At 41.0% G+C, this 27,178-nt stretch overlaps 1 protein-coding gene across 4 annotated transcripts; it reads right to left on the bottom strand.

Moving 5' to 3' along the window:
• Positions 1 to 276: 276 nt before the first annotated feature.
• On the bottom strand, positions 277 to 26,174 carry MORN3 (MORN repeat containing 3). Of its 4 annotated transcripts, none has more exons than XM_039505295.1 (6): positions 26,126 to 26,174; positions 18,731 to 18,886; positions 15,475 to 15,632; positions 11,749 to 11,908; positions 7,600 to 7,784; positions 277 to 370 (listed from the first exon to the last, which is right to left on the bottom strand). In XM_039505295.1, the coding sequence occupies exons 2-6, from the start codon at positions 18,873 to 18,875 to the stop codon at positions 302 to 304; spliced, it is 717 nt and encodes a 238-aa protein (XP_039361229.1). In that variant the 5' UTR covers positions 18,876 to 18,886; positions 26,126 to 26,174; the 3' UTR covers positions 277 to 301. The 4 variants fall into 4 exon arrangements, with proteins under 4 accessions (XP_039361229.1, XP_039361228.1, XP_039361230.1 ...); XM_039505294.1 differs by lacking the exon at positions 26,126 to 26,174 and adding an exon at positions 22,506 to 22,650; XM_039505296.1 differs by lacking the exon at positions 26,126 to 26,174 and adding an exon at positions 22,266 to 22,286.
• Between the last annotated feature and the right edge of the window lie 1,004 nt (positions 26,175 to 27,178).

The following is a 27,178-nucleotide window of genomic DNA, read 5'->3' as shown; positions in this document are numbered from 1 at the left end:
GTGTCAAAGGAGATCAACACCTACTTTTAATTTATACATGGACAGAATTATTTCTTCCTATAAGGCCTCCCCAGCTTCTAAACTCCTGAGTAAAATGGATCCTGTCCAAATAGAAATACAGAATGAAGTGTACATTGTGGCAGTTTTGAGGAACTAATTAATTTCTTGAGACCAAAGTGGCTTCGGTGCTGCTTCTCTGCTTTACAAAACACACCGTCTCATATACCATGGACCTAGAAAGATGATTCAAATGAAGAAGTAACAATGAGTCTTTTTTCATATCTTTATCAGCAGCCTTTTCTCATTCTTGGCTGTCATCAAGCATTGCCTGGGCCTCTTCTAAAACATCATCTGGATTGGCCAGTTCAATCTAAATTAAAAACACAAATATTTTACGCAATGTAATTAAAGAAACTCAGGATTTGTAAACACTGATTATTCAAGAGCTGCTGTAGAATCTCCCTCTTAACTGGACTTTAATTTATCCTGCAGTCTTTCACTAAATACTTGAAAACACTTTCTATGCTTTCCTAATTTTATGATGACAGCAAGTGCCTATCTATTCTTCTTCGAGTGATTGCTCATATCGATTCCAATTAGGTGTTTGTGTGCTGCATGCACGGCCATCGGAAAGTTTTCCCCTATCAGCATCCCTTGGGTCAACTGTGGAGCCCCCTGGAGTGGCACTTCCATGGCGCTCAAATATATGACGTTGCCGACCCAGTTCCCCCTCAGTTCCTTCTTACCACCGGTGATGGTCATTGGAACTGTGACGTCTTGCTTAGCGAGTTCTCCACGTTTCCCTAGCTTGATTCTGATAGCTCCAGCATGGCCTTGCCAGCACTGGTACACCACACTGCTGGAGCTGTCGGTGGACATACTGGTCACGTTGCCTCTTCTCCCCAACCTACTCACTCAGGACTACGGTCGCCTCTATCATCCTAACCTATGGTCTCTCCACCTCACGGCCTGGAAGCTGCATGGCTGAACCCCATGGATCTTCTGCGTTCGGACCAAGTAAGACAGGTCTTGCTAGGCAGCAGGAAGTTCTATGCTAGAGCCACATATCTGGTGAAGTGGAAAAGATTTTTGTGTTGATGTGACCAGTGCTGCACCCTCCCCCCCTCCAGGCACAGGTACCCCTCATTTTGGATTACCTCCTGCACCTGAAACAGCAAGGCTTGGCGGTGTCCTCCGTAAGAGTTCATCTCGCTGCCATCTTGGCCTTCCACCTGGGTGCGTCTGCCTGCTCTGTCTTCACCAACCCTATGGACGGTTGCTTTCTCAAAGGCTTAGACCATCTATACACTCAGGTCCATCAGCCTATCCCTGCCTGGGATCTTAACCTGGTCCTTTCAAGGCTCATGGGGCCCCCGTTTGAACCACTGGCCACGTGCTCCCTCCTGTATCTTTCCTGGAAGACAGCTTTCCTGGTTGCCATTACATCCACAAGACGAGTCTCTGAGCTGAAGGCCTTCACCTCAGACACGCCTTACAGGGATAAGGTACAACTCAGACTGTACCCGGCCTTCCTCCCCAAGGTGGTGTCAAACTTTCACACCAGCCAGAACATTTTCCTGCCTGTCTTTTACCCAAAACCTCATGCTGGTCCCCAGGAACAACGGCTGCATTCCCTCAATGTCCGCAGAGCCCTGGCTTTCTACATCAAACGCACTAAGTCATTCAGAAGATCAACCCAGCTATTTGTAGTGGTAGCGGACCAGATGAAAGGCCTCCTGGTCTCCTCTCAGAGAATATCCTCCTGGATCACAGCCTGCATCTGCACTTGCTATGAGCTGGCCAGGGTGCTGACCCCAGCTCTCACCGCACACTCCACTAGGCCACATCAGCAGTGTTCCTGGCCCAGGTGCCTGTCCAAGAAATATGCAGGGCAGCGACTTGGTCCTCAGTGCATACCTTCACCTCATACTACGCAATCGTCCAGCAAGCCAGAAAGGACGCAGCCTTCGTAGAGCGGTGCTACAATCTGCACTCCTTCACTCCGACCCCACCGCCTAGGTAAGTCTTGGGTGTCACCTAATTGGAATCGATATGAGCAATTACTCGAAGAAGAAGAAATGGTTACTCACCTTTTGTAACTGTTGTTCTTCGAGATGTGTTGCTCATATCCATTTCAAACCCACCCTGCTTCCCCTCTGTTGGAGTAGCCAGCAAGAAGGAACTGAGGAGGCACTGGTTCGGCAGGGTCATATATTGAGCACCATGGAGGCACCACTCCAGGGGGCTTCACAGCCGACCCAATGGATGCTGCTAGGGGAAAACGTTCCAATGGCCGTGCATGCAGTGCGTGCACACCTAATTGGAACGCATATGAGCAACACATCTTGAAGAACAACAGTTACAAAAGGTGAGTAACTGTTTTTTACTTCTCCTTTTACTACCTATGTATAGGCTGTGTGGGTGCTACCTTAGCAAGTACATAGTCTAGACAAAGTATAACCTAGGCCTGCCACAGTGGTTTGCATGATAGATGTTGACTTGTAGATCCTGTTAACAGACTAGAGAGGAAAAATGTGGTAAAGTCACAGGCATATTTTTGACAACAGGGGAGTTGTGACCTATTTGTCTACAGTCAACAAATGGGGACTGTCTCTGGCAGTGGCTAGTATCAGTTGCTTCTAACGAAAGTGGAAAAAGACTCAGCGTAGAAAATGATGGAATAACTTGCCTACTGGGAAAGTTTCGTCCTAATCCTAGTCAATTAGTGGTTAGTTTATCCCCTGAAGCATGAGGGTTTATATCCCCTCTTTTAAAAAAAATCCTACTTAATGTAACTGAATGTCATCATCCATATAAATATCTAATTCTTTTTTAAAATTTATACACACCAAATTACACAGATTAACTGTTGTGGAAGAAAGCTGTTTCCTATTACAATTAATTATTTGTATGCTTCCATTGTTCCATTATTCACCTCTAAACTAAACATTACCAGTAATTTTAATGTCTCTTCATTATGTCTTTCTGTGCCTCAAACTATTTTTGTCATCTGCCTCTGGACCCTTTCTCTATTTCTCCTCTATCCTCTTTTCGTATAGGATGATCAGAACTGACCACAGTATGATAATGTTCCATGGCTTTGTATAACCTTTTCAGTATTTTCTATTCTATTCCTTATACAGCCTATCACTTTTGAATTGTTTGCTATAGGTTTTCACTGTGTTGTCTGCAGTGACACCCAGGTCTGTCCTCAGTGGTTATAATTAATTAAGAATCAAGCAACGGGGGAGAGTAGTTCCATTTATTTCTTCGAATGTGCATTGCCTTGCATATGAGTCTTTAATTCTTTAAACATCAGGTTCCTCTGATGTTTCTCTCAATCTCTCTAGTTTTAAGTAATCTAAATAATTCTGTGCCATCTGCAAGTTTTGGCACCTCACTGTTCACTCCCTTTGCCGGGTCATTAATAAATATAGTAAACAACACTGGTGCTGGTGCAGAATTTTAGGCCATCTCTAACCCTTTGTCAGGCTGAAAATTGACCATTTATCCCTGCTTTTTGGGGGTTTTTTTGCCTCTTAGCACTGGTCTACACTACGAGTTTAGGTCAAATTTAGCAGCGTTAGATCGATTTAACCCTGCACCCTTCCACACAATGAAGCTGTTATTTTCGACTTAAAGGGCTGTTAAAATCAGTTTTGGTACTCTTCCCCCAACGAGGGGATTAGCGCTGAAATTGACCTTGCCAGGTTGAATTTGGGGTAGTGTGGTCGCAATTCGACAGTATTGGCCTCCGGGAGCTATCCCAGAGTGCTCCATTGTGACCGCTCTGGACAGCGCTCTCAACTCCAATGCACTGGCCAGGTAGACAGGAAAAGGCCTGCAAACTTTTGAATCTCATTTCCTGTTTGGCCAGTGTGGCAATCTGCAGGTGAGTGCAGATCTCATCAGCAGAGGTGACCATGATGGAGTCCCAGAATCGCAAAAGAGCTCCAGCATGGACCGAACAGGAGGTACGGGATCTGATCGCTGTATGGGGAGACAAATCTGTGCTATCAGAACTCCATTCCAAAAGATGAAATGCCCAAACATTTGAAAAAATCTCAAAGAGCATGAAGGACAGAGGCTATAACAGGGACCCGCAGCAGTGCCATGTGAAACTTAAGGAGCTGAGGCAAGCCTACCAAAAAAACAGAGAGGCAAACGGCCGCTCTGGGTCAGATGAGCAGCATGCCATTCTAGGTGGTGCAGCCACCACTACCACCCCCCCCCCCTTTGAAAATGAAATGTGTAGCATATGCAACAGGGATGCGATTTGGGGGGACGGAGAAAAAAGTGCTATAGCTATAGTGGAGGTGGATACTTTCTCTGTTTCTGGGATGGATGGGATGGGATGGGGGCAGAATGGGCAGGATGGTGGGATGGTGTCTCAGTCTCTGCTAGCAGAAGCTGGGAATGGGAGGGGGATGGATTGATGGATTCTTCTTCTCATTCCTCTGTCATTCCTGAATCCACTGGCATTGGCCACTGTTTACGGACCTTTCTTATGTTCACAGAGCAGGAACAGAGCCTTGTGTGGATGTGTTATAATTTAATTGGTAGTGAATTTAAATAAATAACTAAAACTGAACATCCTCCTTCAATGGAAAAGCTAATTCATCCAATTACTCTTAAGATGGATCATTAAAGAGGGAGTTCTATTGCATGATCTCTGAGAAGCCTTGAAAGGTACATATTTTTAGTTGTGTACATTGCACTCTTTCCGGTCACAACTAAATGTTCCTTTGCAACTAAGATCTAGACTATTTTTCCATAGTGACCATTCAATGTTTATTATTTCTGCAGCACCATGGGTTTGCCTACTACTTACAGACCTATAAAAAAAGACCAATGCCCCAAAGCTCTTGATATCTAAACTAGACAAAGGAATGAGCAGAGAAAAGATGTAATATTGGGTTTTGGTGAGGCTTGAGTTGGTCAAGCATTGGTTGTGGTGAGCTCTTTTAACTGTACCAAAGGGAGGAAAAAACATTGCTTTATAGTAACTTTGGTTCTTTGGTATGTGTTGACCACATAGATTGCACTCTTGGTGCACATGTTCAAGATCCTTTGGCCAACAGTGTCCACTGGGGCTGCGCCTAGATGTTCTTGTGCCTGCTCCTCCCCCCGCCCCAAACTGAGCACAAAAGGCAGTAGGCCCAATTGTCCCTCAGTTCCTTTGCCAATACAGAATTCCCCATATTAGTGAGGAAGGAGAACAGGTTGTGGATTTAATGTGGACAACACATCTCAAAGAACCATAGTTAGGGTAAGGCACATAATCGTTCTTTCTTCTTTGAGTGACTAGCCACATGGGTTCCCCTCCTGGTGAAATAGCAATCTTTGAATGGAGGTGGGTGTGAGGAGTCCTACTTAAACAATTACTGCAGGACACCTCTACCAAAACAGGCATCCAACTTGGAAGCTTCTACCAAAGAATAGTGTCTTGTAAATGTGTCGACTGAGCTCCACATAGTTGCCCTACACATTTCAGAAATAGGGACATTCTTCAACCAGGCAGCAGAGCCTGCCTGAACCCTAGCAGAATGAGCAGTAATGTGGCTAAGTAGCTCTAAGTTGGCTAGTTTGTAACATGTTCTTATACAGTTGGAGTCCCATTTTCATAATCTGTGTGAGGATCTGTATTGCCTGACCCTTAACCCTTTCTGCAAAGGCCACAAACAGTCTAGGTTGTTCCTGAATGATTTTGTTCTGTTAAAGTAGTATGGTAATGCCCTTACTGTATCAAGCTTACAAAGTCCCCTCCCTGGAGTTGAGTGAGGCTTGGGGAAGAAAACTGGTTAATTAATTAATTTAGTTCATATGGAATTCTGAAACAATTGTGGCTAGGAATTGGGGATGAGGCCTGGGAATAACACTGCTCTAATTAAACACTGTATAAAGGGGACCCACCATAAGAGTCTGAATCTCCCCTACCCTTTGAGATGATGTAATAGATACTAAAGGGGCAGCTTTCATTGATAGGTGGTATAGGGTAAAGTGTGCTAAGGGCTCAAAGAAGGAACACAACAACCTGTTATTATTATACTGAGGTCCCAAGAGGGTGGGGGTTCCTGAACTGGGGAGAAGTGTAACATTGTTGCAAAAGAAGCAAATGTCATTCTGGGATTTATTAGCAGGAGTGTTATAAGCAAGATATGAGAAGTAATTCTTCCTCTCTACTCTGCGCTGATTAAGCCTGAAGTATTGTGTCCAGTTCTGAGTGTCACATTTCAGGAAAGATGTGGATTTGGGAAAGTCCAGAGAAGAGCAACAAAAATGATTAAAGGTCTAGAAAACATGACTGTGTGGGAAGATTGAAAAAAACTGGGCTTGTTTAGTCTGGAGAAAAGAAGACTGAGAGGGGACATGATAACAGTTTTCAAGTACATGAAAGATTGTTACAAGGAGGAGGAGAGAAAAATGGTTTTCCTTAACCTCTGAGGATAGGACAAGAAGCAATGGGCTTAAATTGCAGCAAGGGCGGTTTAAGTTGCACATTAGGAAAAACTTACTAACTGTCAGGGTGGTTAAGCACTGGAATAAATTGCCCAGGGAGGTTGTAGAATCGCCATCATTGGAGCTCTTTAAGAGCAAGTTAGATAAACACCTGTCAGGGATGATCTAGAAATACTTAGTCCTGCCATGAGTGCAGGAGACTGAACTAGATGACCTCTTGAGGTCCCTTCCAGTCCTATGATTCTATAAGTCCCTTGAGGCAAAAGGGATATCCCTGAGCTTTGCTCCATTTGCTGCTTTTTCCCCTAGCTGACACAGAAGGCTAGGGATGCCTGCCTAAAGTTATTTCTTTAGGAGCATTTAATGAAACCCTCCTCAGACATGGAGAAGAAGGCTGTAGCTAAGGCTCAGTCCTCCCTCCATGCCCCTCTTAGCTAGTGCCCCAGTTGAGCCACGATCCACCCTGAACTCCAGGTCTGAGATCTCTAAGAGACCCCAGTTGTCAATTCTGATCCACTTGTCAAATTCTTCAAGAAGGGGTAGGAAGAAGCATTGCTCCAGAGACAAGTTGAGACATGGGCTTCCCTCTCCAGGAACCTCAGAACTGAGACTAGAGTTGACATGTCTTCAACTCATCTCAAGTGTAGAGTGTCCACCACTGAGTTGCATAGAAGCATCATAAGAGAGGCTTGTCTTAAACCCTGAAGATTTAGCTTTCTTCCATAACAGCTTAAATCCCAGTACCAGGGAGCCTACTAATTACCTAGGGGAAAAAAGTAACAAAAATAGTGTAAAAAAAAAGTTTGAATGTTTTTAAAGGCAACAGGCAAACTAAAAGTTAAGTAGGATTTTGTCTCGCTGCCATAGGCAGTAACAATTGGGCCCACTTCATCGTTTATATCCTGGGTAGGGGGACACAAGATCTAGGGCACTGGTGGGGCCTTAAAAGACATCGCTGGCCAAAGGAATCCAATCTTACATGCAATGGGGATCATACACACCATGAGTGAGGAATCCATGTGGACACAATCACTCAAAGAAGAAATAAATACTACTTAGATGGCTTAAAATCTAATGGTGACAGCTGTAATTTGTGCTGTCTGTGAAAACACCAAAGGTTAAATTTCCAAGCAGAGTTACCTTGGGTATTGGATACTGTGTAGGAGTAGGAGCTTCTTCTCGTCCAAAGTCAATCATAGTTCCACACTTTGGAATATCTGCTACCCAGAAACCTTCAAACAACTGGCCTTTATTCAGGTAGAAAAACTTTCCTAGGCCATGTTTTTTTCCATCTTTCCATGTTCCTTCATACCGATTTTCATTTGCTGTAATGGGTCAAATAAAGATGTGGACAGACAATGAAAGGGTGCACATTTTCATTAGGTGAATAGAATTTAAACAAATCAACAAAACACAGATAAGTCAGCATATACATAAATCTTCTGCCTGGCTCCATCCATAAGGGGAAATCTAATGGAGCAAAAATTTAGACAAATATTTATTTTAAGTGTTGCATTGATTCACTTTACTGTGTTCACATGCATGTTGTATTCACTTTCCACAAATATTCTAAATAAACACATTTAGTGCTGAGGAATAGCAAATTTTAAACAAATGTTGCAGAAAAGTTAGGGAATACAAATTCAGATCTATAATCACAACTATTCACACTGGAATCCTGGCTCTAAGAATTCTCCTCATGCAGTCAGGAAACAGGAAGATATTGGGTGACCTTTGTGTCTAATCAAAATAATCTGAATTTCAAATACTTGTAGTTAACTTCTTGTGAATGAACCACTGTTTAAGAATATTCACAGAAAATGTGATTTGTTCATGGACATTTCATGCACAGAAAATACATTTGTTAGATAAATTACATGTACAAATTATTTGCTCAGCTCTACTGTACCTCCTACAATTTTTCTGCATACAGAAGTAAGACTCTTTTTTACACAGTTTTATACTCCATGTTGCTTAAAACTCAGACCATGATGGACAGGAAAGAGTGCCACCTACACACAAAACAGAGCTGCAAGGAAATGAGAGAGCCTTCACAGGGGTGGCTTTAGATCTGTGATTATGGCAGTCACCTAGGACTTTAGCTCTGAGGGATGCTGGAATATCATAGGGGTCACCATCATGATCATTTCATAACAGACCACTCTTGAGCATCTCTTTCCCAGCTGCAGTGTTTCTGGTCACAACACACTCCCTCCAAAATAATGTTAATTTCTATCTATGTTACTTATAACATTGGTTGGAGGCACCTGTGGGTCCAGGCGAACTCCAGCATCCTTTGCATTGGTGGTGGTGGGGACACTTTTGGGCTAACACTGCATAGAACATTGGGGTATTTGGGAATTGTCAGCACTTGGTAAAGGCAACAGAATAGAAAGTGGACCACTCTTTTGAAGGTGGATATTTAGGGTGATCAGACATCCTGATAAAATCGTGACTGTCCCGATTTTGAGGAGTTTGTCCCGCGTCCCGATCAGAGTACGGTTGGGATGCCATTTGTCCCGATATTTTGTTTCCTGGTCTTCTGCGGCAATTCGGCTGAGAGTCCGTCAGTCGTGGACGGTCTTTGGTGGTATTTCAGCGGTGGGTGCTTCTGTCTTTGGTGGCAAGCTTTATTACCCCCCGCCAAAATACAACTGAAGGCCGTCTGTGACAGAAAGGCTCTCTGCCGAATTGCCGCCGAACTCCCAGACGGGTGAGTGTAAAAAAACAAATTCCCCCCCTCCCCCCCCCCGTGGCGGTCCCAATATTTTCCCCTTAGCATCTGGTCACCCTATGGATATTACACAGATAGGTTAGCCCGGGTTTGTAGAAGGGAGCCGGGGATAATGAGGATGGCAGATTTAATGAAGTTTCATCCAGCACCTAGATGGCCAGAAGGTCCACTCAGGCTCTGATCCTTTCTGTTCTCTTGTCCCAGCAGCTTGGAGACCCAGCAAGTCATGAGGCTGGCCCTGATAGCCCCATTCTATCAAACACTCAGGATAAATTGAAATACTGGAGGTCTTATCTGTACTCTTTCCATGGCAGTTGAAACACTATTGTTCATAGCCTTGGTCTCTGTTGTACATTTGCTATGGTTTGGTTTAAAATCTTCCTGTAATGGACTATAACTGAGCCAGTAAATCAGTGTGATTCCCTAGTCTAAGATCATCCTCTCCAGGCATTCTGCCAGTATAAGCAATTTAATCTTGGGTTGCAGCTCATCATGACCTCCATTGAAGAACTGCTTTTCTTTCCCCATTGCAAAGCTTTCAGCACGTGGGCATGTTTCCAGAGACTGAGCTGAATATATTAAGCTTGTGGGCATCAAATAATTGTGCTGGCTAATTTTAACCACAAGGAATTCAGCTTATAATCAGTTCCAGGCTGTGACAGAAGTAGCTGGGCTCTGAAACAGAGAGAAGACAGCAGCCAATGACTCAGCCTTGATAGGCTGGGAGCACATGTAATTGTGTGGGCAACTTAATGACACAAAGGTAAGGGAGGTGTCATTTGATTTGCAAAAATCTACAAAATCATAATTTCAATGGTGTTACCCTCTGCAGTGTCACAAGAGGACATGCTGCTCCCTGGCTCCCAGCTCCATGTCCTCCAGTTGGTGGAAATTTTGACAATACTGTGTCAGAAATGGGTCAAACTGGGTATAATTCTAAAGCCCTTTCTCCCACAAATGCAATGGTACCAAACATGACAAACTGAGAATAATAATATAGCTATGAAAATTAGAGAAAATGTTTAAAAATCAACTTTTTAAACTATAACATATATAGGCATGTCAAACCTGAAGCCTTCACAAAGTTAAAAAATTGTGGCCCTCAACTGACAGTACTGTGTTATCAATTAATGCTCAGAACATGATGCCTGGTTTAATTTTTTAATGTTGTAGATTACTATAAGTGGAAGGCGTGTTTCAAGTTGAGTTCCCATCATCAGAAAAAGAAGTGGGTCAGTGGTGTTGATTATCAGCTTTGTTTATTATGCCAAAAGAGTTGTAATGAGGCATTGTTTAAGATGTCAGCATCCAGCTAGAAATTACTGGAATCCATCTGTAAATGGTATGTATATAGTTACATAATACACATTATATAACATAACTACAACCCCAAAGTAATTTATTACAAAATCATTGTTTTTACTTTGGTCTTGATCATTTTTAGGCTTCAATAGGAGATGAAGGGCACTGACTAGTAACTGAGGCATTTAATTTATAAACTAGAGGAGGAGTGAAGCAGATGAGCTGTGTGACTTATATATGGAAAGTTGGTTATTGGTGTTGATTTAACAAAGATGAATCATTGGTCTAACGTGAATTTACATGTATAGCAAAGGTGATATCTCTGGTGTGTATGCAACGCATATTAAAGGTATTGCTTACACTTCCTCGCTGCTTTGCTTTAACAGTTTACTAGTATGGCATTCACTTGGGGAAACAATTAGATGAAGACCCACATAACACTGGAGCTAATATTTCCTTCTAAAATCTTCCTGAAACACAAAATCTTCTATCTGAGGAAGATTGGGATTCTTATCTTTAGATTACATGTGGTCAAACTCCAACCAAACCAAAAGTCCAAAATTCTATTTTTATGATGAGACTCTCCCTGAAATTTCCAATTCATACATATTGTGTTATTTCTGGGTTAGTGTTGAGCCCTGAAGATCCCCTGTGTTTGTTGGGGACTCATCCCAATGAGCACAGGGCTTTGGAGAGGGACGATGTTTAAAACCATTGATTAACAATCAACAAGAAACAAACAACAAACAAGTTTTATCCCTTTAAAGAAAAGCAAAATAAACACAAAGTCAGAAAAAATAAATACTGGAGAAACCAAACTTCTTGTCAGATGCACCAGTTAGAAAGTGTGTTTGGCAAAGCATTTGGTTTGATCCCAGAGACATTTGTTCTTTACTCATACAAGTAGTATATCCTCTAACCTGCCTTTCTGCCCATTCTGGCAATTTACTACTATTGTAAGCATAAGTTACATGTGTGTTGGCTTGAGACACTCAGAGCTGTACAGGGGTAGCATTAGCTCGCCATCTTTGTGGAGCGAAGAGATAAAACAATGCCATCCAGCAGATGCTCCCCCTCGCTCTGGAATCCAAGACCAAAACTGGCGGGAGAGGTTTGGGGAGGAATCCACACCCCTAATAGGTCATACTTAGGGATGGTGGAGGTATTACCTAGATATCAAGACAAAATGGGGCGCTGGTGGTCAAGACAAAGTTCCAGCAAATGTCTCAAGTGTAGAAGCTGTTGGAACCTACTTAAGCGAAGCATTCCTTGGCCACTGTGTTGGTCTTCCAACCATTGTCCTTCATAGATGGATCCATCCTTGTAGTACATTCTGCCCCAGCCGCTTCTTTTCCCGCTACTCCATTCCCCTTCATAATATTCCAAGTCCGAGTAAAACTTAATTCCATAGCCCTAAAATTAAAAGGTTACAGTTCTCACTTTAACATTCTCTGCATTAAAAACAAACGTCTGGACTCCTGGGTTCTGTTCTCTGGTCTGCCACTAACTTGCTCATTATTATTTGTATACATTACTAATGGCATCCAGACTCAGAAGCTATTGAAAATAGTGTAAATATGTTATATGTTATGTTTTATAATAAAAGAGTAAAAGCACCAATGCATGTGTGGAAAGGGAGAGAATCTCCAAAACAAATGCAGGTTTGGCCAAGTCTAATGCATTGTCATTTTAGAAATGCAGAAATCAGAGCAGGAAATAACCTAGTCCTGACTGCGAGGGCCTTTGGCCAATGCAGGATCAATCCCTATAACATATGTTTCAGGGAAATAAAGGACAACTGTCAGGGACAAAGGATTTTTAAGGAACTCCACCTGACAATTCCTGTTACAAAATCTTACACGGGACAAAATCATAAATTTATATCATAGTGTATGATCAAATTGGGTCTTACTGATATACAGACTTGGGCACCAAATAAGGGATGTCCTTTAAAAATGGGGATTCTATGACCCCTCAAGAGATACAGTACCTTTCCTAGTCCCAAGCAATGGACCACTGACTCTTGGGAGACTAAGGATCTCTACTAGATACTAAAGATCGCAGGAAAAGTCTCTCTGTCAGAACTTTTATCATTTATTCCCTTTTTTCAGTTTTATATCCTCTCTCCATACCCCAATAGCCTATTGAATCTCTGCAGAGCCCAGGATCCTATGTATAATGCCAATTTGCAGATACACACATAGTTGCATAATTAATCTTTTTGTCAAATAGCCACATAAATCCACAAAATGGTTCCTTCTTCTGCTCCTGAGCTTCTCTGCCCACCATTTTGTCTCCTGCCACCTTCTTTGTTCTGTGATCTCAGGGGGATGGGGTGTGTGTATAAGTTTCGATGAGATTCCTGTGCCTCTCCTGCACTGCTATACATAACAGGATAAAGCAAACAAGACATCAGCAGGGCCAAGCGCAAACACTCGTTTTCCTGGATCTTCTCTCAGGGCTTGTCTATATAGGGAAACTCAGGGAAGTTAAGACTAATTAACTAATGATGTGAAATTAACATGCATTAAACCCCTCTGGGGATGCTCTCATTTTAATCCCCTAAAATAAAGCAAACTAACTCCACTTTACATCTGAATGAGGAATGCTCACAGGTGTCTTAAATTAACTATTGGTGTGAAGTTATCTTAACTTTCCTGACTATCCCCATGTAGACAAGCCTTCAACTTTGAGGTGGGGTGGGATCCTCCACTTGGCATTATAAATGGGAGAAATGGAACAGTAAGTTCCTCCTCTCCTGCAGTCCAACCTCCTTTCTTTCCTTTGTGTTTTATGAATACTACATAAAATCCAAAAATAAAAAGGATAAAACAACAACAAAAGCAGAAGCATTTCCACTATTAAGAAAGGAGACCATTAATTGGAAAAAAACAGAAAATGTTGGAGAACCAGAATTTGACTGTTCTATTCTAGCACTCCCACTTAATAGCACATTATCTTGTAAGCTGCAACATAAGAAAACACCTACAGTAACTACAAAAGACTGCAGCACAGAAACAGAAAACTCAGTTCTACTTTAGCTCAGAGCAGAGAATCTGCACTGTTCCCTGATTCTTTACCCACCCTAAAAAATCATAAACACATGAAATTTCCCTCAAAAGTTTTTGTGCCTCCTTCCTTTTTTTTTTAAAGATTTAATAATGAATTTAGCACTGTCAAAAGTTGTTGTATTGATAGCCATGGAGAGGGAAGTATTCTGTTTATCCATACAACAGGTACATCAGTCCAAGCTTCATCCATGCTGCCCCCTGCCATGTGTTTCAATCTTGTCATGAAGGGTCTATTTTTTGCGGTAATGCAGTCTCCATAACCTGTTCAGTCCTTAGTGTTGCTTCTGAAGTTGACAATCAGTTTGTGCCAGTGCTAGGTTGTGGTTAATGGACTCCTTGATTAAGATCACACATTTTATTTTACACAGGAAACACAATGGGTTCACCTGTTATGAAGAGCCAAAAAGCAGTCTCAAAAGGCATGTCCTACTCTGGGGATTCCTGTCAGTCAGAAACATTTACATGATATTGATGAGTTTCCCCAGAGGAATAAAGTATCTTATCTCAGTAGAAAAATAAAATCAGTTCTGGAAAGAATTGATTTTTCTGAATATTAATTTTATTGAGCTTCAAGAATGCAAATGGGAAGCTTTTATATAAGTAAAGGAATAGCAGCATCAGGATGTCATTACAAATCACTCACTGAAGGTCAACCACTCAAAATATATTTTCAAAGAATGAGAAATGAGGCCTCCCTCAAGAGTCTAGAGCCATGGAAGTGCCTGCCATTTAGATATATAAGACAGTTAATTTATTTTAAGATCAGACACAAAGAATAACAGGAGGTTTTCACTAGCAGACCAGGAAATATTTCTCAAAAAGATTCTGCATGTAAGAAGGCTGCAATCATTATTACAAAGGTGTTTTTTCTGTTATGAAGAGTGACCCTCTTTGAAACACTGACCTTTTTTAGTAGTCTCTTTGTTTCCAAAAGGACCCGCGTTATAGTTCTAATATACTCTATCGACCCTTAAAGGAGCTATTTTAAGAAGCTGCGCCTTCTTGCAACACTTTCAATACATGCTTTTTTAACAAGTTTCCTCTGCCCAATTCAAATATAGTAGAAACTAAATGGATGTGTTGAGGGATACAGACCTTTTTGTCTCTCTGCTTCTAGTTTTGAATGTGACCCAGGTTAGTAGTCATGATATGACAGCTATTTGGTTATATATTATTTCACTCCAGCTGTCAATGGACAGGTGCCCACATTTAAAAGATCACCACTACAACTACTCCTCCTTGCTGGCAATTTCAGTAGAGACCAAGGTTCCAATGACCTTGAAAACTGAATTGTCTATAGGGCAGAGACATATTGAAAAGCCACTGTAGGCAAATAGGTAACTGCTATTGTCCCTGGTGAGCCTTTTCTATGGAGAAAGGATTTTAGTCTCCAGGGCTGTCAATTTTTCAACAGAACAAAATTAAATATAAAACGTAAACAAAAGGAGGAGGAGATCTTAATCTTGTTCCTTCTCCCAGCAATCACAGAATATTATATGTCCACTGCAAGCTTTGAGACTAAATCTTCTATGGTATCTAATAGAAAAAAAATAAACAAAGCACTGAAGCATTTTGTTCTGGAAACCAAAAGCATACACAGAATTGCAAGAACATTGGGAGCTAAGGGGAGCGGGAAGGTCATATTTTCAGCCATCCACCTTGGCAGGCCAAGAAAGCTCTAAATAATGACAGCCTCACTATGCTTTCATAGGTCTCACATGCATTTTAGCCTCAGATTACAGATGTAATTTTAAAATCAACATTTTAAGCTTTGTTGTTTGTTTTATTTTGTTTGCAAATCTCCACAATGATTTTGGACTAATTTCAAAACATGAGATCGTCTTCTGCCGCTTGCTAAAATCTTGAGAGGGAATTTCAAGTAAAAGACTTGAAACAAAGATCGCTTACACATTTTTTGTCATTTTTCCACCAGCCTGAATACACTTTCTTGTATTCTTTAGTTAAAGGGTCAGGAATGCTGTATGTTCCATATCCATCCCGTTTTCCAAACTTCCAGTCACCATTATATATTGCGCCTGTACTTTTCCAGGTCTGTGTACCTTTACCTGTTGTAACAAAGTACAGGGGCTACAGTAAGACATCAACTAGTATATGGTTGTTATTTTAAGCATTTATAAAGTATCTGGGCACCTTTACAAGGCCAAATAGGAGTCATTAACTATATAAACAGGAGAGACAGAATATCATGTTTCTCTCTGCGCACAGCTTTTAATTTAAGTGGTCAGTCAGGAACACAAGATTTTATCGTTTGATCAATCTAGAATATGAGAAGGCACTTCCTATGTGACTTTGGGTGAGTCACTTAATCTCCCTGTGTCTCAGTTTACCATCTGTAAACTGGGAATAATACTACTTCTTTGCTCCGATCCTTTGTATGTCATTAACATCTACATTTTCATACTTGCCAACAGTCCTGTTTTGGGGCGATACTCCCAGATTTTGCTCCATCTGTCCCCAAGTAGCTCAGACTGAACAATAATTTTTAATTTTGCTGTAGTTCTCACCTCTGGCCATTGCAGTGAGGCTGGGAGGCCGGGTCTGCCCTTCTCTTCTTGTTGTTTTATTCTTCACTGCTCTCCCTGCTGGAATTATTAAACCAGGAAGCAACTAGCAGCATGGGAGAGCACAGGTGATGGGGAACCATGGAGGAAACCAAAGACTGGTCAATTAAGAGTGTGGGGATGCCACACTGGGAGAGAAGAGACAAGGAGTGCCTGGAAAAGGGGGGCTCGGAAAGGAGACAGAAAGGGGACATGCTCCATAGAGTCCAAATGTCAATAACACCAGAGAGGATTTGCAGCACTCTAGGCTTGCCCAAGTAGATGGTGAGAGGTAAATGCTTAGGGCAGAGGAGGGGAAGGATTGTGGGGCCTGGTGGGAGTCTCCATAGGTTTGGATAAGTGCCTCCATTTTAGAATGTTTCTCTATGCTCTGATACTTTGAGGTTCTTCCCACCCTTGAGTTTATCTTGTATATTCATACTGACTTGGCTTGGTACAAGCAACATCAGTAAAAATTAAAAACTTTTCTAGTCCCATCACTGCAAAATGTAAAATCTGCCCCATGAAGGTGCTCCCTCCATAAGAAGCATGGAGAACAGGAGAGCTGGGTGAATATAAATTATAGGATGCATTTAACCATTGTTTTCTATTTGCAAACTGTTCACAAACTAACCCTAATTTCTGCAACTCTACCCTTAACCAGTCACCCAATAGTTTGGATGCAGACTTTTCAATCCATCTTTTCTTCCCAAGATTTGCTTTGAGTGTGATTACATGTTGTTGTTTCTTCATGACTGAGACATTTTAAATAGATGAATAACAATCAGGGGTGCTCACAGAGCCCCTGCCATAGAGAGGAGAATGTAGTACCCCCTTAAAGGAGGAAATAATGGGGGGCATGCAGCGCCATGGAGGACTTAAGGGGAAGTAGGAATGGGGGTGCACACAGAACTGCTGGCATGGAGTGGAGAATGGGAGACTTTGGCATGGGATGTGTGGTGGATGAGGCACACAGAACTCCTGGCAGAAGGGTGACTGAAGGGAGTCCCTTGACAATGAGGGGAATGGGAAGGTGGCACACAGTGAGCTTGTAGATGGAATGGAGGAATGCAAAGAGCCTCTGGTGTGTGCAACGGGCTTGCCATACACAAGCTATGAAGCATACGACTCGCTACTAATACACATTTATAATTTATTCCTCTATCTGCATAAGCCTCAAACCCCAGCCCTGGTCAGTGCAGCGGTATGGAAGTATCACACGCCTTAAGGGATACAAGTTCAGGTCCTGAGCACCACAGTCTGGCAGGGGTGAGAATGATGAGGATGAGCTTGTGACTAGTGAACAATTCTCCCTCACCTGGGGGAACCACTGGAGGTCAGGGTTGACAGCCTGTGTTTCTGCACTGCCTGATCTCCCTGCCAGCATGGGTCCAACAAAGACAAAGGAGTTAGCTCTGTCCCTTCTCAGGGGCACGAGCTTGACCTGGTATTAAATCAATTAATTAGATTGTTAGGACCTCATTTATTCCTGTGTCCAAAATCTCTGGATTGTTTTGTGTTTTTTGAGCAAAGGGTCACTGTATATTTAAGACTGTACATGAGCTTTCATTATAAACTTTATTTTGCCACTGCACCACCAAAATCACCAGACAAAGTAATATTGGCCTCAAAATCCGTTGGTAAGTAAGGGTACCTTACCAGTGAATTCAAATACTTGTAATGCTTAACTTTGAATGTTTGGGGGGGTTAATCTATTTTTTACTAACTGTATTCTTCTTATACAAATTTCTATTCTTAAATTAGTGATTTGTCCTTTTGATCTTAACTTCACCTTAAACTAATGACTACTCCCCAACCATTCACCACACCTAAAAGGCATCTAAGAAAACTAGATCATCCACATTAAAGATGATTTTTTAATATTTTGTTCTCAACAGCAGCTTCTAGCTACATATACCTGCTTTTAAAAATAATATCAATAAAAATAGTGGATATTTTCACTTTGTTTTCTGTGATAAACAAGGAAAGAGAATGTGAAGTAGTAGATACACACACACACAGTGGACATTTCAGAAGCACCTAAATGACTTGGGAGCATAAGTGCCATTGACTGTGAATGGGACTCTGGTTCCTAAGTGACTTAGGAACTTTTTAAAATTACACCCAGTATCAATAATGTTTCTGAAAATGTTCTCAAATATTTTTAACTACTTCTTCTGTAATCTAGGTGGTATATACAGAATACACAATGTACTGAAATTTATGCCAATAAAAATGTTATCCCACACCTCATCATGTACTCTTATTATACATACAAGGTTGTTTCGGGTGCATATAACTGACTAAAGCAATAGTCTGTATTTTCAAAGTAATGTTTAGCTATGAATGTGCACAGGAACATTTATTTGATGTGCAGTTATTCAAACCAGAACATTCATATTTTTATTTAACATGAAAATGTGTTTGAGCAAAATTTTAGAAATCTGCATTAAGTTTATTATATATATATATATATATATATCACCATATATACAGAGATTGTGCTCTAGAAACAGATAAAACTAATCACAAGTCTCTGCCCCTTAGAACATATAAAGAACATATAAATGTATAATGCACCTTCTAGTAAGCAATATTCTTACCATGCTTCAAATTGTCCAACCATTCTCCAGTATAGTGATCCCTATTGACAGCATAAATTGTATGTCTTAATCCAGATTTCTGTGCCTTCCTGTCCCATTCATTCCAGAGAGGCTCTACGGTCCTAGGATATTTTACAATGGGCATATTGTTCTTAGCTGGAAATTAAAACACAAAGTTGTCAGAAATGCAACTAGAGAGACATTACCAAGGTGGGTACAGGAAGAACATTCCATCTATACATTGCATTTTATGATGCAAATATTTCAGTAGCATGACTTTAACATCTGGCTTTTTAAAAGGTAAACTAAACTAAAGGCAAAACAAACAGAAATAAGAAACTTAAAAAATACCTAAGCCTAAAATAGTAGCAACTGAAAATAAAGGATTATAGTATAAAGTATTAGAGACCATTAATAATATAGGTTGAAATAGGACACATTTTCAATGTGCAATATTCTTTTTCTGCATGCAGGAAGTCTTCAGCAAGTATTGCAAATATCAATCTCATTCACCACATTTAATCCAAACAAGGGATTCTTCTAAATGACAAAAAAACTGAAGAAATGAGGTAGAAATCCTATCAACCAAATTTTCTAAGGAACCACTGCAATCATTGCTTTATTGGGGGGGGGGCAATTATTTAAATACAGCATGTAAAATACTAAAGATAGCTGAACGGACAATGGTCTATATCCTCAAATTGTGTAAATCATCATAGCTCAGTTGAAGTCAATGGAGCTGTGACATTTTACTCTACCTGAGGATCTGATACAACTAATTTGCTGTGTCTGTGCTGTTAAAAATAGATATAATGGCATAGGAACACTACTTGTTGAAAGTGATAGAAACTCAAGTAAAATTTTTTGCTAGAAGTTTGTGGGACAGGTCATGGCTCCCATTCCAGTCCCTTTAAGATGCTCTAATGGCATGCAGGGGACATAAATGAGCTACAGCAGTCTTGGTGAGAGTTCTTTTGGCAGGAGCAGCCTGTGTCCCTGCACAGCTCTCTTGCAGCTCAGAGTGTAGGGATGGAAGGGGGAATGATGCAACACTTTGCACTATGAAAGCAGGGTTGACATAAGTTAGAGCAACCCCTAAGACTGCTCCTATTTACACAAGGGCCATGCTGTCCCCTGATCCCAGCAATCCAGAATTGGGGTAAGAGGGCACAAAGGAGGTCTTCTTCTGTGATTTGCCTCTTGTGCAGGACACAGAAATTCACTGAATAATCACACAGAAATCTGCAATTATTAATCTGAAGTGTTTGAATCAGCCCCATCACTTCTGGGAGGAAGACAAGATACTCCCTCCCCAATTGCCTCCATCTCCTCCCTTGCAGCCCCAGCAAAAGTTCTACTGAGTGTGGAATGCTCTGAGCAGCTGCCATCAATCCAGCAGGGGATTTGCAGGTTGTTTCCAATCTCTTTGCCTGAGCTGAGTAGAGTATTGATTGTGGTCCCTTGACCTTTTAAAAAATTGTTTGTGCTGCATGCTGAGAAGGGTGGATGGCACTGAGATAGATGCTTATAAATCAAAATATGTAATAAGTTAATAGCTGGTGCAATTATTATTTATTTATAAATACAGAAGATATAGAAAATGTCCTATTTTGGGACATAAAAAACAAGTCAATAATTTTCAATAATCTAAAAGACAAAAATAAGTGTGAAGACATTTGTTATAGGAATCAAAGGCAGTTTTGCCAGCTGTCGTGAGTATATCATGAGTGTCTCAATATTTTTTTCTTCGAGCCACACCTGCTAGAATCACATGACTATGTGAGACTCTCAGCTTGTATTAAGAGTAAGTTAAGGAGAATTTACCCAAAAGTGAAAGTGCACACCAGTTTATTTGGAAAACAATAACTCTGTTGAGCTATAAACAGTTCAGTTTGATGATCAGGAAAGCTGGACAGAAACTGTTTGTTTAGATGATTCTTAGAATTAAAGAATCAGATTGGAAAAGGGGATACTGCATTAATTCATAGACAGTCAGTTCACAAATCATCAGTATGGAATGATGGACAGGTCAACCAGTCAGCCAATTTGAGCCGACTGCTATCTTGCCCAACTGTTCATTGTTTAATACAGTCCTGCTTATTCAAAACCAGAAATGCTGAGAAATAGTTAAAGATGATATCAAATAAAAGTATATAACATGAGAGGCTGCAAAACTAAAAGACAATTGTGCTTTGGACAAAATGTTCATGGTTTTTGCCCCCTGAGTTCCCTCTTCTGCCCCAATCAGTTTGGATTAAATAATAGTTTGGGTGGGTTTTTTTTAAGTTCTCCCCTCTGGCACTTTCCAATCACTGCTCTCAGTAAAGCAGGAGGTCTGGCCACCTGCCCTTGCAGACATCCATAAGCCATGAGGCAACAGGTGAAGGGAGAAATAGAGTTCTGACAGTGGAAAATACCGAAGATCAAGGCTGCTGGAACAATTTTTATAGTGGGGATGCTGATATTGGAAACCATGTATTTGGTGTTTGTTATTGCTACTTCCAGACGGGGTGCAGCAGTACTCCTAGTTCCAGCACCACTGCCAAAAATACCCAATTAAGAGTAAAAGTGAGGATCCCATGGTGGAAGGAAAGAGAGAGGTGTTTAGGCTATTTCTGAGTGAAGAGGGGAAAGCTAGAAGTTATACTTTTTAAAAAATAAAGTTGAGTTAGCTGTTTATATTTCTCTTTCAGTAATAGGCTAAGAAAAAACAGTGGACTTGGCTGATTCAAAAGCCATTTTGGGGGATTGAATTTTTAAAAGCACCTTTGTGTTTGATGTCGATTGTTCCTCACAAAAAGACAGCAGACTTTGCTATTTGTGGTGATGTATTTAATTGTTTTTCCTTGCCTTTGGAGGTCTCTGAGCAGTTGGATTTATTGTAAGGTAAAACAAATGGTTCTGTTGCCAGTGTTGTAATAATTGGAGTCTAGCAAGCCTACCCTGACTGTGAGCTCCATTGTTGGAAAGTAAGTGAAAGTTCATAAAATGTTACAGTAACCAATAACAATGAATGTTGATAGAAAGTCTATGGAAAGGAGACAGAGATGCTGGATTGGACTAAACACAAACACTTTGGAGCAAGGAAATAGAAGGATAAAAGCAGATTTTCTACACTGCATAATAAAATCTATTATCTACACATTTCCTAATGTAAGTCCCTCCACTCCACCTCATCAAGCACAATCTTCTTGTCTTAACTGCCAAAACCCTTCACAATTTAGCTGCTCCTTTGTGATCCGTCGTATTATCTTAACATGACATTGACCCCACCTTTGCTCCAACAAAGCCAGTCTCAAATGCCCATTTGTTCACTTCACGAACAAGTATCTATGTATTTCCTCCCATGCTGCCCCTTACATATTGAAAAAATCTCCTTGTTAAAATGTTCAGTTATTACATTATCATCCTTCAAATCCCTACTTAAAAGTCACCACTTACGTGAAGCCTGTACAAAACCAGCTATTTGACAGTGACTAAGCAAGTGGGAAAATTGTGATTACTGTGATTGATGCCGCTGGTATTGGCTTAATACCTCTGAATTGTGCACCCAAGTCTATCCTCAGACACCGTATTATTGTTGCCTTGTCTTCCTCCACCCTGCTTGCTTGTCCCACCCACCTTTTAACATCTTGTTTCCAAGCTGTAGGCTCTTTGGGACAGTAACTATAATTTACTATGCATTTGTACAGTGCCTAGCACAATAGAGCCCCAACCTGGTCAAGGCCTCTAGGTGCTACTATAATACAAATAAATAATAATAACAAATCCCTACCTCAGCCCTTCTATTCTGTCTGTGTGAATAGGCAGAGTAGTGAAATATACAAAGATATCCCTCTCTTAGACACTTCAGGGAGCAGGATTCCTGTATATTTCAGTACCCAGTCCACACTCAGCCTTAACAGTGTCTCTTTAACCACACTTACTACACAGGTAACTATGGTCTAGGTTGTTATGCACAGACATAATTGGGTTCTGATGACATCATGGTAACCATGTAAAAGAAGCTAAATCGGGTTGTGATTTCATCAAAACCCTGAGATGTATGTTTATAGGCTTACTCAGTTTTCCTTTACTGTATTGTGAATATTTAAAGTTATCACAAGATGAATCTAGCCCAGAATGTTGCCCTGTTTCTGCATCGAATATAGGAGCTAAATGGAATAATAGCAAAGGCATCATGACAGAAACCTGTGGAAGCCAGCATAACAGTGCTGTGCAGCAGCAGACCCTACGTGTGTGAGGCATGCAAAGGAGCCTTTACCTGTGAGCTGTGCTGAGGCTTAGTGCATGGGAGAAGAAGGTGGGGTAATGGTTGGCAGAATGTCTGTTGATTTATATGCCAAAACATATGGAGAAAAAGGGGGGGAAGTGTCTAAGGTAGGACTTGTCTACACTTGAAATGCTACAGTGGCACCCCTGCAGTACTTCAGTGTAGATGCTCCCTACGCCGATGGGAAGGGTTCTCCCATCTGTGTAGGTAATCCGCCTTCCCAAGAGGCAGTAGCTAGATCAATGGAAGAATTCTTCTGGCCCTAGCATTGTCTACACTGGGGGTTAGGTCAGCTTAACTACATTGCTCAGGGGTGTTAATGGATTCCACCCATGAGCAATGTAGCTGGGTCGACCTAACTTTTTACTGTAGACCAGCCCTAACACAGACTCCTTCTGTATTACCAGTGTCTGGGCTCACTTCACTGAAAGAGCAGTTCAGCAAGTTAAATTACAGCTGTCTATTTGACTGCTCACTGTAATACCCAAGCACCTCACAAACACCAAAGAATTTATCCCCAAAATGCCCCTGTCAGATAAGGAAGTATTGTTGTCCCTACTTTGCAAATGGGGAACTGAGGCACAGAGAGATTAACCAAGTGCATGTTACTGTTCCTTCAGGCACTGCCAGATTAGACTCTTAACTGCTAAACACATCCACAGTGCTCTGTGAGGCAAAACATATCCACTCATTGGAGAGAAGGAAAATCATGCACACAAAGGAAACACGATAAGAATCTTTCCCTCACTAAACTCCAAGAACATAAAACTCTAGGATTTCAGCTACTGTTTTCCTTTTCCTCAGAACAAACAGCACAAGTATATTTAAATACAACTGCTTATTTTTATATAGTTCTGAGGTTACAATTTTAAATAAAAAACAGAAATGTTAAAGATAAGATTTTCATGTGAACTTTAATTCACTGACAATTTACATATTGCTAATTAGTCTGTTAAATGTCTCTCTTAAAATACAGCATGTGCAATGCAGGTGACCTAACAGCTATATATGAGAAAATTATCTTTTACATTTCCTCCAAATTTGCCATCTTAATGTTGCATTACCATAGGCTTTTGTGTTATAAAAATGCAGTGTTGAGGATGCAAGTTTAAACAAAAAGGTTAGGAAATATAAAACTAATAGCCATAATATACATAGATTTCACCCTCTCACAAAATCTCACAAAAATGTTGTTTGGTGCAGTTCTCACTTGTGACCATTAGAGGCTGTTGCTCCCACTAAAATTATTTGCTTTATGGTATGTTATCAAAATGAATGTCTTACACAGGTTTGTATATTTGCTGCAGATGTTACCTTATGTTCATATATCACGTTTTTTCAAGTCTCTAATGACATGCTATTTAATTCATGTGGCTCCATACGGGTCCTAGATTTTCTTTTAACCTCCTTTCAAAGGTTTAAATCAGGAGGAGGACTTGAGCTACTTCATTGTAAACAACTTTTGTAGCCTGACAATTGAGTGATCTAGAGAACAGTTTGGAAACTATGCCAGACTGTAGAAGGAGTATAAATTAAAGTGCACTGTACTTTACATCTTTGTTTAGCTATCCTTTAACACAGAGATAAAGTATATATTTCTGTTCACTGTCATGTGCATAGTAGAATATCTGAAGCAGGTGAGAATAAATTTTATTGGTGGATGTGGTTAACACTGTGAACTACTTTAAAGTCTGAGAAGAACCTTCAAGAAAATTTGTGTTGAGATTTAAATGTAAACATTGAGACAATAGCATACCATATTTTAAAGATTTATTTTAATTGAGTTTTAATTAAGATGACTCAAGTTAGGTCTAATGTTAAGAAACACCTGGTTTCTGAGTGTTTCTCATCTGTTTTTAAAAAATAAAGTTTTAATTAATGAAGTTTTATTATTAATCAGGATAGTTAAGTTATAATTCTTGTTGTTTGGATGCCGTGTATGATGCCTGGGATAACTTTGGATTTCCTACTTGCTTAGTACTTGGGGTGATAGTTGTCTCTTTGTTACACACTTTGGAGGTCTCCACCATCCTCTAGGGGCCCAGTCTTACATTCCTTTGCAGCCTGAAATCTCCAGCTGAAGTCAGTGGAAGTTTAGGATATGCAAGGCGGTGACATTTTAGGGCCAGATTTTCAAAGCTGGGCACCCAGCATGTGCCCCATGTGCTGAGCTCTTCTGAGAATTCTGGCCTTAGTGTTTAGGATGCTGAGAGATAATACATCTCACCCCGATATAACGCTGTCCTCGGGAATCAAAAAATCTTACTGCGTTATGGTGAAACTGCATTATATCAAACTTGCTTTGATCCACCAGAGCGCGCAGCCCCGCCCCCGGAGCACTGCTTTACTGCATTATATCCAAATTCATGTTATATCGGGTCACGTTATATCGGGGTAAAGGTGTAGTTGTGCCTTCATTCTGATCCCTGCAGCTCTGCTCTAATGAACAGTGGTTCTGGGCTGCCAGATAGTAAATAATAGAGGGCAGCACTCAGAGGTGCCCTGCTGCTCCACTGGGTAGCTGCAGCAACTGAATCCTCAGCAGCAACCAGGTGCTTTTCTGTTTTCCCCTCCCTTCTTACCAGTATAACCTCTAACCCTGTATAGAAATCTGTGACTATTCTCTCCAGAGTCTACATTGGGGAACTCGTTTTCTGAGATGAGGTTAACAGTAGGGGGAAATCCTGCTTCTTTATGTGCTAACTTCTCCCTGGCGGCCAATGATCTCTCGACAGCTCAGCTCAGTTTGTATGTAGCTGCTGTAGCAGAGATTTCTGTAGTGAGTCCTGAGCTAGCACTAGCAGCTTCCCACAGGGGCTAGGAGGAATCAGCCATTCCCCAACCTGATGCCAAAAGATTCCTTAACCTTTCTCCTGACAAATTCTGCTGCCCGTTGTCCAGTTCTAGTTCTGAGAGCAGCAAAGCAGGAGGAGGGCGAGCACAGACGGACATGGAAAAGCCCTCTATGCTAATGATTAGAAACCTTTTTATTGTTAACCCTTTATTTTCCTGCTGTGCCAGAGCAATTAAAGGAGAATAGCCGGTAACAACGAATCTCTCTGTTCCTAACATAAAGTCATTTCTATCTCCCCTCTTTTAACAGCAAATAAGAGTAGACTAACCTCTTTGGTTTTGCTGCACAGGCAATCTGGGGAGCTCTGGTGAAATGTAGTGCTAGCAGCGTGAGCTATGTACAGCCTGTGCACACAACTTCCCAGCCCTGCTGGGGTAACCATAGCAACTCTAGCAGACTCTTCACAACAGACAAACCCATATTCCAGGTTTAAAGGGTACCTAGGATGCAGTTCGTGCCAGGTTGGGAGTCAAATGCATCTGATTACAGCCATTATTGTAACTGTCTAAGGTAAAGCCTTTTTCAAAGTAAAAACTTAGCATCCAACCTGTGTTGGGATATCAGTGTATTTCCATTTATACTTGATCCCTGTACTGTATAAATCAGAAATCTTACTACGAAAGACAACACTATATATTTTTCCTGATCCTTAGGAATAAAGGAAAACAGGTGGCTTGAGTGGGTAGACGCTATCAGACTATTTCACACTCATAATGTCTTTCATTCCAAAGAGTCCCCAAACCAAAGCCTTTCACAACCCGCAAAGAGTGCCTCCCCCCTGGCTGCTCTACACTGCTTTCCTTGGTGAATTCAAAGGCAGGCAGGCAGGCAGGCAGCCAGCCCTACAGCATAAGCTTCCTCAGAAGGAGTTCCCAGATGGGAGGAGAAGCAGAGATCCTGCAGATTGGGAATGGTAAAGGAGAGGAACCTGACAGAACAGGAAAGGTGCCCACTGCTTGGAAGGGGGAAACTCAGGAAGGAGAACATATTGGCTCACTGTGTTTGAATAGTACCCAGCACAATGGGGCATCAGTTTCAGTCGGGGTCCCTAGATGCAATTGTAATAAAAATAATAATATAATTGTGACAGAGATGGCAATTTCCTGCAATATTCTGGACAAACTTAACTAAATCAAGTTAAATTTTACTGAATTAAATTTAAGTATTTTAGTTCATTGTGTTAAAATGCAAATATTTATGTATCATAGTGGAATTTTATGTAAGGCCTCTAAGGAAGAGACCTGACTAATGTAAAACCCTGGGAAGCGTTATAAGCTTCAAAGGACTATCTGAAACAACATGAGCTTTTTAAAGTTAAGTA

This window comes from Mauremys reevesii, linkage group 18, assembly GCF_016161935.1.
Source record: "Mauremys reevesii isolate NIE-2019 linkage group 18, ASM1616193v1, whole genome shotgun sequence".
Classification (NCBI taxonomy): Eukaryota; Metazoa; Chordata; order Testudines; family Geoemydidae; genus Mauremys; species Mauremys reevesii.
Note: the sequence above shows the minus strand (reverse complement) of the source record. Positions and strands in the feature narration are given on the sequence as shown.

Bases quoted from the DNA above. Each gene is read 5' to 3' on its own strand.
- MORN3 (XM_039505293.1), bottom strand. From the start codon at position 19,239: ATGAGATTGATATTTGCAATACTTGCTGAAGACTTCCTGCATGCAGAA. The intron at 15,633-18,730 runs GTAAGAATATTG...TTGTTACAACAG, and splicing joins GTTGGACAATTTGAAGCATG to GTAAAGGTACACAGACCTGG. The intron at 11,909-15,474 runs GTAAGCGATCTT...TTTTAATTTTAG, and splicing joins GGAAAAATGACAAAAAATGT to GGCTATGGAATTAAGTTTTA.